Source organism: Meriones unguiculatus, chromosome 17 (assembly GCF_030254825.1).
Source record: "Meriones unguiculatus strain TT.TT164.6M chromosome 17, Bangor_MerUng_6.1, whole genome shotgun sequence".
Lineage (NCBI taxonomy): Eukaryota > Metazoa > Chordata > Mammalia > Rodentia > Muridae > Meriones > Meriones unguiculatus.
In genome coordinates this window covers 14835172-14845392 of record NC_083364.1, presented here as the reverse complement: position 1 = coordinate 14845392, position 10221 = coordinate 14835172, and the positions used below count along the sequence as shown (strand labels likewise).

General features: G+C 43.0%; 1 protein-coding gene across 1 annotated transcript; it reads left to right on the top strand.

The window, feature by feature from the left end:
• The first annotated feature begins 206 nt into the window (after positions 1-206).
• On the top strand, positions 207-9271 carry LOC110561478 (zinc finger protein 14-like). Its single transcript, XM_021657919.2, has 4 exons — positions 207-323; positions 6239-6365; positions 6546-6606; positions 7432-9271. The coding sequence occupies exons 1-4, from the start codon at positions 303-305 to the stop codon at positions 8828-8830; spliced, it is 1608 nt and encodes a 535-aa protein (XP_021513594.1). The 5' UTR covers positions 207-302; the 3' UTR covers positions 8831-9271.
• Positions 9272-10221: the final 950 nt, after the last annotated feature.

Sequence of the window (10221 nt, the reverse complement as noted above, 5' to 3'; positions counted from 1 at the left end):
TCCTCCGCGAGCACTCGCGCACACACCAGGTTTGTTTCGGAGAAAAAGTCTGGGCCAAGATGGGACTGCAGTCGCAATCCGTACTTGGTCGGGGCTGCCGGATCCGTTAGCTCGGTTCCCAGGAGCTGGGGCCGGCCTTTTGGCCAATCAGGAACGCCGTTGCTCCTCTGAGCTAGCCAATGAGGAGCGCAGACAGTGGGGGGTGCCCCTCTTGCCGCCATATTTGAGTTCCGGGTAGCCGGGGCGGCGAGAGTTGCGCTGGCGCCTGCCGAGTTTCTGCCGGGCTCGCGGAGGACGCCCGGATGCACCAGAAGCAGGAGATGGTGAGCGCGCCCGGGGCCCTGGGGGTCGCGGGGCGGCGGGGACGCGCGGCGGCTTCGCTGCGCTTGTGGCGCCGGCCCCGACGTCCTCTCCTCGCCGCTGCGCAGCGGGTCTGAGGCGGAGGCTGGCGGTGGCGCCCTCCTCCCCGGGCGTTTGAATTGCGAGCTCTGCGGCACCGGCGTCCAGGCCAGCTCTGCCCCAGCCCCCAGTCCTCCCGGGGAGAGGCTGCGGCGAGGACACGTGGGTGCTGTGCACTCTTTTGCACTTTTACTTCTTCCTTGTTCCCTGCTTTGGTTTTACTCTGATCACGCTGGAACCTCTGTTGTTTGGTTTGTTTGTTTTTCTCTTCTAACCATCAACTTTTTAAAAAGACTAGGGCTCGAACCTCAGGTCTCTAGCTGGGCGAACGCTATCTCCATCTCTTGTCCTGGGCTTGTTTTATGCGAATACAGCTGGGTTTGTTAGCTGTGACTAGCTCTGGGTGGGCAAGTGCCCTAACTTTGAGAAAGGGGAGAAATTTAAATTTACTTTAGAGTTTGTTTTGTTTGTACTGGTCCGTTAAGCTGATCATTTTTGAGGCAAAATAAGATTTTGGAAAGCTTTTCCAGCCTTGAGAGGGGTGAAAAAACCCAGGGAGGGGAGGGATTATGCGATTCTTTTTCTTTTTTATACAGGGTTTCACTACAGTGCTGGGTGGTCTGGATCTGGATCTGGCTTTTTAGACCAAGCTAGGCTGGAACTCAGATGCTCCAGTGCTGGGTTACAGGTTATTAGCCCCTCCCTGGCACTGTATATAATTTTATTTCTGTTGTTTAGCTAGCTCTAGGCTACTTCTTCAAATGTAGAGTGGGCAGGAGGGATTTCTTTAATCCCATTGGAGGTGGAGACAGGCCTATCTAAGAGTTCATGGCCAGCCAGGACTGCACAGTGAGACCCTGTTTCATATAATCAAAACAAACAAATAACAAAAGCCAACCAGTACTCTTACCAGAATTACAGTCCTTGGGGGAAAAAGATAATATGTTCAGTTCCTTTCTGTTGCCTTTAGGTAGTTGTTAGTCTTTCTGGATAGTGTAATTTCTTTGTTGTTATTTTTTAGATTAAAAACATTTTATGTATGTGTATAAATCTGTTTGTGTGAGTGTATGCTGCCTGTGTGTGGGTACCTGCTGAGGCCAGACGAGGGTATGGGTCCCCTGGAACTGGAGGTACAGCCAGTTGTCAGTAGCTCTTGTGGATGCTGGGAACTGAACTTGGGACCCCTGGAAGGACATGTGCCCTTAACTGCAAAGCCCTCTCTCCAACTCTGGACAGTGTGGTTTCTGACCATTGAGGAAATCTGGCTTGTTTTCTATCTGCTAGAGAAAATATTTTGAAAGTTGATTTTAGTGTGTAGAGTATTTTTGGTTTTCCAGTTAAATTCTGATGTAGCCTACACTCTTCTGGAACTTCCGGTCTTCCTGCCTTCACCTCCCAAGTGCTGCGACTACAGGCGTCTACCAACCAACCAGCTGTTAGGCAACGGTTGGAACCTAGGGCTTTGTAGGTACTAGGCAAGCCCTCTACCGAATGAGCTGCTTCCTCAGTCTTGCAGCACCATCTTAAGAGCTGGCCTTTTTCTCAGACTCTGACAGGGAGATCCTAAAATATGAGCAGACAGGAGGCAGCTGTGTGGGGAGTTACCACTCACAGGATTACTAAAGGCCAAGCCAGTCACCAACTCTCATTAACTGTCCCTCGGCTTGAGCTCATCTATGGGTTTGAATGTGAAATATCCCCCCATGGCTTCATGTGCTTGCTCACTTAGTTTCCAGAAAGTAGTGCTGTTTGCTAAGCTCTGGACCCTGTGGGAAGCAGAGCTAGTAGGGAAGAGAACCAATGGTCAGAGTAGCCACGCTTTGACGTTCTGTAGCACGGCCTCAGATTCTATGGCCTGGGATTCTGTCCTCCCCTGCTTCCTGATGTAGACGTAGTGAGACCCTTCACAAGCTGGTGCTGTCATGCTTTGCCCTTGATGAAGCCTACATCTCTTTTTAAAATGTGAGCCAAAAGAAATTCTTTTTAAAAAATAAAGTTAAAATTATTTTATTTACTATATGCCACAGTGCCCTCGTGGAGATTAAACAATTTGCAGGAGTCAGTTCTGTGCTTCTACAGCATGGGATTCTGGGATCAGATTCAGATCATTAGCCTTGTGTTAAAGTATCTTTACCCACTGAACCATCTTGTTAGCTCTCTTCTTTGAGTGCTTTTGCCAGCTGTTTGGTTACAGTGATGAGAAGAGTAATAAAACTGGTACTGAACAATGTTCAGTTACCATAATAAACTTGACCATGTGGTTCTTAGGCTTTGGGGCTGGTTTGGTGGAGGAATGTTTTGTGGGGTTTTTTTTTTCCCTCTAGTGCTGTATAAACAAATGACTAGTCTCCCAAGATGGAGTACCAACCACCGACCAAAGAAATGATTCTAGTTCGAATCATTTAGTAAATTAGTTTGCAAAGGTTACTTACAGGAGGATGGGGAAGAGCTTACCAACAAGAGAATGGATAACTCAGCAGCAGCAAAAACAGCAAAAAGCCTATCCTACTCTAGAAATGACTCATGAAATCTATATTCCTGTAGCTTCCTGCAAAACATTCGGAAAATTACTGGTTGGAGAGTCTCAGCTTGTCAATAATTTTTTCTGCTTATGGTATGTCTTTGGGGAGGAGTATTAATGGATCTTGTAAGTTTTAGGAGCTTCCTGAAATGTGTAAGCTTCTTTCTTCTCTGCTGGAGACATTGTTTTAAATAGGAAATAGCTGTCCAACAAACTGTGGAAGAATTTGATACTGGTTAGAGGAGCCCTAAAATGCTTCCGGTGGCAGTTTAGGATGCTAGAATGCCAAGGAAAATGGTGACACTAAGAGACCTATCTCATAAGGTTTCAGAGGGGGAACCAGGGCTCTATTAGAATGTGTGCTCATGGCTATTCATGTGTCTGGTTAAAAAAAAAAATGTAGCTGTATTTCTGTGATAAATTGAGTGGGAGCTGAATTTAAAGCATAAGCCAATTTGTGTGGAGAAGGAAATTTGAAGACGGGATATTATTTGAGTTGCCATTTTCTACTCTTAGTCGTATACTGGGTCAAGGTAGTGCTGTCTTTGTGGACTGAGTATGCTTCCTTTCTGTTGTGTGTAGCAGTTTGAACAGCATTGGCGTGAGGTGTTTTTTAAAGCTTTTGTAGAGTTGGGCAGTGACTCTGCAGTGCTGGACAGGTCTTTGTTTCAGGCACGTGTTTTAGCTGCTTCAGTCTCTGCTTGTCGATGTGTTTCATTGTTACTTTCTTGATGTGTCAGTTGTGCCTGAGAAGTTGTTGTTCTCCTGTGTTTCTGTATGATTGGAGAATATAAAGGAAGTACTCATTGGCGTACAATAGAAACATTTTCCTACCCAAATTTATGATCTCATTTAGAATACCAAGTCCTAGTCAGAAAATAATTTACTTTGATTTTTTGAAAAAAATGAATACAAATACTTAATGTATTTTAGTTATTTTCATATGCCCCATAATTCATTTCTTTTTCTTCTAAAGCCTTTCTTCCTAACAGATCCACCTGTTTGTTTATGACCTGCTGAATTTAGTTAGGATTGCTTGAATGAACATGGGTGGATTTTTATATTTTGTTTTTGAGGTAGGGTCTCCCTCTGTAGCTCTAATCGATCTGGAACTTGAGAGTTCCTCCTGTCCTTGCCTCCATCTTCTGGGACTAAAACATGTGCCACCAGCTGTTGGTGTGTTTTAACTGCAGTGTCGGCAACTATAGCATTGAACAAAACTATTTCTTTCCAAGCAACCCTACCAGCCAGCATCTCCTCTGAAAGGTGGACCCTCAAGGCCCCCTCCCGCATGGACTCTTGTGCAGGTAGCCACAGCCTCTGTGAATTCAGGAGTACATTGGCTATATTATGTCCAAAAGGCATTTCACATTTCTCCTTGATGTCCCATTTAGGCCTGAACACTCAACATTCATTTGTTCTCAGCACTGTGACCAGTGGAATGGTCTCTGCATTAACTGTTAGCTACTGCAAATAAATACATGTTTCCTCACTAAGACGGAAAGCAGTACATATCTGTGGATATGTTTATAAATAGAGAACAGTTTGCCAGCATGTCGATTTAGAAAAGCAACAGTAGCTGGTTCCCCGTTAGGCTCTGTAACCTCCCTGGCAGTGGACATCGGACAGGTTTAGAATACCAAGGATGTATGTCCTTCCCTTCCCCCCATGGAGAATCCCTTAAATCCAACCAGAAAGCAGTTGGTTTCCTTTTATCTTCATTAGATTCTATTGCTGTGGTAAAACAACATTACCAAAAGCAACATGGGGAGGAATGTTATTTTATTTTTTAATACGTTCAGTCAGTCATTGAAGGAAGTTAGGGCAAGAACCTGGAGGCAGGAAAGGAAACAGAGGCCATAGAGGAATGCTTGTTCTATGTGACTCAACTTGCTTACTTGCTTGTCTTTCCTTCCTTCCTTCCTTCCTTCCTTCCTTCCTTCCTTCCTTCCTTCCTTCCTTCCTTCCTTTCTGTTTATTTACTTTGCAGGCCAAGGGTGCCCCCTCCCGCCTCTCTTCCCAGTCCTCCCTTTCCTTCTTTTCCCCTTCCCCTCTCCCTTTCCTCCCAGAAAAGAGAAGCCCCCTGACCCCATATCAACACCACCACAACCCCCCCCCCCCGCACATCAAGTCACATCTGGACTGATGAACCTGCGTTCTTATATCTTCACGATACCAGCCTAGGGTAGCACCTCCTGCAGTGAGCTGGGCTGTCCCACATCCATCATCAGTGAAGAATAGGCAGCACAGGGTTCCCCACAGGCCAGTCACAGCCCCACCTGATTGTAGCTTTTGTCACGTTGATATAAAACTGGGCAGCACAGCTTGGTGCCTTCATGCTGCTGGTGCACTTTTGCGGCACGTGTCGCCTGGCAGGTCGGTGCTATAGCTTACCGGGTTTGCCACCGGTCACATCATTGACAGCCTTTCTTCCTCAGCATAGAGGAAGCTCCCAGCTAGTTCAGCTTCAGGGGTTTGTTTGTTTGTTTGTTTGTTTGTTTCCTGTGTCTTGATTTTTGAGTCTCGTTTCATACACTGCTTCCCCACTACTGCAGGATAGCCATCTCATACAACCGCCTAGCTGGATTTCAGTGAATGAAAAGATAAATTATGATGTCTATGTTTATTAAATCGTGCATGTAAATGTTAGATCTTGTGATCTATGTATATAGCTGTATACAAATACACATATAAATACTATGGTAAATTGTACTATAAAGAAGAAAGGTACTGGGGGCTGAGGAGATGGCTAATGGTTAAGAGCACTTACTGCTCTTCTAGAGGCCTCACATTTGCCCTGTACCTCACCACCTGTAACATCAGCTTGGGGGTGGGGGGTGCACTCAGTATACTAACATATAAGTACATTTTAAAAGAAATATGTCAGGGCTGGAGAGATGGCTTAGATGTTAAGAGTACTGCCTGCTCTTCCAGAGGTCCTGAGTTCAGTTCCCAGCACCCACACGGCGGCTCCCAGCCATCTATAGTGAGCCCTTGTGTACTCTTCTGGCCTGCAGGTGCACGTGCAGGCAGAGCATTGTGTACATAATAAATAAAATCTTTTAAAAAAGAAATATATCATGTTATTTTTAGTAAAACATTTTGAACTCCAGCCCATCTTTATAACAGCCAGAGAGAGGAAGGACAAGTAGAAGAATGCTTCTACACCTGGGAAGTAAAAGGGTAGAAGTGGGAATAAAAGGGGCAAGACAGGCAGTGGCTATTTGAAGAATAAAGCATAAAGTAAACTATCATGCATCTGTATATCTCCTGTGTTTTCTCGCTGTTCATTCTGTAAATGTGTCTGTCTTATTCTAGGAGCCTGTGACCTTTGAGGATGTGGCTGTGAACTTCACTCTAGGAGAATGGACTATGTTGGATTCCAGTCAAAAGAAGCTCTACAGAGATGTAATGAAGGAGACCTTTATGAACCTGATCTCCATAGGTAAAAACAAAACCACTAAGATTCCTTTACTTTAATCACAGCAGTTTCTTGCTCATCTGTGTAGTTGCATGATTTTAAAAAGTGAAAGAATGGTGTTGCCCATTGTCACATGCTTGGTCATATAACAGAAAAATATAATTTTGAATAAACTTTAAATAATTTCTTTGGGTTTGCTTTTAGGGAAAACAGAAGAAGAAGATGATGTTCAAGAAGAGTACCAAAATTCCAAGGGAAACCTGAGGTAAATTACCCTCAGAAAAAGATTTGCATCAGGTATTTGGTAGTGATAGGAAATCGGAGGACTTGAACTTGAGCACTTAGAACTATTGAAAGATCCTAGCCATATAAAGTTGTATGACATTTCCTAAGATTCATTATATAACTTCCCTTTATGCACCAAATTTCAAAATATTACTCAAGTCACACTTAGGCTTGAACATAAGGTATGTGTGAAATAAAATGGATTTTGGATTTAGGTTGAGACCTATCTTTGTTAAATCACTTAAACAATTGCTCATTCATTAAAAATTCCATAATAAAAGTCATTTTGCATTATGAATGTTCAACTATTCGTTGTGGCTTGTGGCACATTCAGTTAATGTTCATGAAATGCCTGAAAGTGTTACAGAACCTTAATTGATTATTTGCCATCCCAAGACCTAGTCAGTGTTAGTCATTTAATGTTAGTAATGATTCTTTTTTTAAAGCATTGTTCATTTGTGTCTGTATATGTCGGTACGCGAATGCTGCAGTGGTCCAGTTGTGGAGGTCAGAGGGTAACCCTCTCCCTCTGTGCAGATCTCAGGGATCAAACAGGTCTTCACACTTGCCAACAGGTGTCTTTACCTGCTGAGCCATCTCACCTCCCCAAAGTTAATACATGCTTACAGAATTATTTCTTTATTTCTTTCCTTGGAAAAGGGTATGTCTGTGTTACAGTTGGGTCTCAAATAGGCTTTTTCCTGCCACTACCTCTCAGATAACAGTCATGAGCTAACACCTACCCTGAGGTATTTCTTTTGACTAACCATAAAACTATAGTATTATTCTTTTTATTTTTTTGCAGGACACTGGTGGTTGAGAGACTCTGTAAATATGATTATGGTAGTCAGTATGGGAAAACCCACCAACAGAATCCACAGCACATTGTGAATGAAAAAATGTCTCCTGCAATAACGGAGTGTGGAAGAGACATCATTGCTCGTTTACCCTCAGGTACACACATCAAACATCAACCTGGAGAGAAGCCATTCCAGTATCAGGAACATATGGAGAAGGCGTTTAAACATAAGAAATGTTGGAAGGATTTTACTTATTCTGAGTTGCTTCAGATGCATAAAAGCCCTCCTATGAGACAGAAACCCTATGAATATCAGCAATCTGATGAAGCCTCTAGGAGTTTCACTTCCGATCACGATTATGAGGGAACTTACACTGAAGAGAAATCTTATGTTTGTAAACAGTGTGGGAAAGCGTGGAGTGATTCCTGTAGCCTCCTCTGGCATGAAAGAAGTCATATTCAAGAGAAACGTCACACATGTAAGCAGTGTGGAAAAGCATTTAGTCGTCCGTCACAGCTTCACAAACATGAAAGGATTCACACCGGTGAGAAACCTTACGTGTGTGCACATTGTGGAAAAGCCTTCATCGATCGCAGAACCTGTTACAATCATGAAAGAACTCACACTGGAGTAAAGCCCTATGCTTGTAAACAGTGCGGGAAGGCATTTCTTCGTTCCTGCCAGCTTCTCATCCATGAGAGAATTCACACTGGAGAGAGACCCTTTGTATGTAAGCATTGCGGAAAAGCTTTCACCTACTCCAGTGCCTGTTACTATCATGAACGAATTCACACTGGAGAGAAACCCTGTGTTTGTAAGCAGTGTGGGAAGGCCTTTAAATGTTCCGCATACCTTCACATACATGAAAGATCTCACAGTGGAGAAAAGCCCTATGTATGTAAGCATTGTGGAAAAGCCTTTGCTTATGCCACTGGATGTCACAAGCATGAAAGAATTCACACTGGTGAGAAACCATATATGTGTGTGCAGTGTGGGAAACTCTTCACTTTCCCCAGATCCCTTCACATACATGAAAGATCTCACAGTGGAGAAAAGCCCTATGTTTGTAAGCAGTGTGGGAAATCTTTCACTCAGGGAACTTCTTTGCGAAGGCATGAACGAATTCACACTGGAGAAAAACCTTACGTATGTAAGCAGTGTGGGAAAGCTTTCATCCAACGTGATGATTGTTACAGTCATGAGCGAACTCACACAGGAGAGAAACCATACATGTGTGTTCAATGTGGGAAAACGTTCACTTTTTCCAAATCCCTTCAAATACATGAAAAAAATCACACTGGAGAGAAACCCTATATATGTAAGCAGTGTGGGAAAGCATTTACCTGTTCCACATACCTTCTCAGACATGAAAGAACTCACAGTGAAAAGAAACTCAGTGGATAATGTTTCTACCAGTGTAAATCATAGGAATGTCTGACGGCAACTTTCATTTTGAGGTATGAAAGAAGAAAAAGGAGAGACACTAAGATTATGAGAACAACAGATGTATAATTTTGGTCCTCGTATGCAGATTTCCCTCAGACGACTTTGTGTATCAGGTGTGCTGGTGCGTGCCTTTCCTTCCAGCAGTGGGAAACTAAGGGCTAGGCAGTTACAGTATTTAATGAAGCCTGTGCTGTTTACTGGGTTTGGACACAGCTTGGGAGGTTTACAAACCGATTCCAACTAAATGAAATTGTCTGTAAATAGAAGAAAGGTGTCTTTTTACCAATAAGATAAAATTTATGAAGTGATCTCATGTGGTTGAGTCCTGTAAAAGAATTGGGAAGATATTGAAAGTTAACTTGTATGGAATATTTCTGAAAATAAACCATGTGAAAGAGATACAGTTAGTTCTGAGTATTTTTTTAACTTGATTATTTAAATGATGTATGTTCTGTTTTGCTGAGTTTATACTGGTAGTGTGCTTTATAACAATGTATATCAAAGGAACTTAGCAAAAAACAAAAGCATTAGTCTAATTCTCAGTACTGCCTGTATATTTGCATAATTTTCCCTTATTACATGAAATAGTAATACTAATTTGGAAAAATTAGGCCATAGTGAATTCCTTGAGAGCAAAGTTGGCTGACATAATCTGCCCATGGGTCAGTAAACATCAGCTTTGATAGAAATGTTGTGCTTAGACTTCCTAAGCCAGGCCCACTGCACGGCTTAGTACCATTTGGGACAATCATTCTGCCCTATCCTGGGATCAATTTCATTTATCAGTTGAACAAACATTCTTAACCTGAATCAGCAGTGTGTGTGTGTGTGTGTGTGTGTGTGTGTGTGTGTGTGTACGGGTATATTGCCTTCATGTGCACCATGTTTGTTCAGTGCTTGTGGAGTCCAGAGAGCATGTTGGATTCCCCGGGAGCTAGGGTTGCAGATGCTTGTGAGCTGTCATATAGGTGCAAGGACTCTTCACCCTCATTCTCTGGAAGAGCAGCCAGGGCTTTTGACTGCTGAGCCATCTCTCCAGCAAAGTTATTTTCAAATGTAATGTTTGTGTCTTTAAGGAGTAAGTGCTGGAAGTTGAACCTATTAAACATGCTTGGAATAAAACAAGTCAATCTAATAACTGCATAAGTGTAATTTTTAATAAATGGTCTATTCTGGTATAACACATCTTTTCATCATTATTTTACTTTTGAAAATATGGCTGGCAAATAACTTTGGTGTGATTTTGCTCGTCTGTGATCCCTGCTGCTTTATGTGGAATGCTGAAGCGGGAGAATACCTTAAGCCATGATTACAGACCAACAAGACTCCAAAAGAGCATCAACAGGAAA

What these genes read in the sequence shown, in the direction of transcription:
- LOC110561478 (XM_021657919.2), top strand. Translation starts at nt 303, where the DNA reads ATGCACCAGAAGCAGGAGATG. An exon ending in TGCACCAGAAGCAGGAGATG is followed by an intron (nt 324 to 6,238) that starts GTGAGCGCGCCC and finishes GTCTTATTCTAG; the next exon opens with GAGCCTGTGACCTTTGAGGA. An exon ending in TATGAACCTGATCTCCATAG is followed by an intron (nt 6,366 to 6,545) that starts GTAAAAACAAAA and finishes GTTTGCTTTTAG; the next exon opens with GGAAAACAGAAGAAGAAGAT.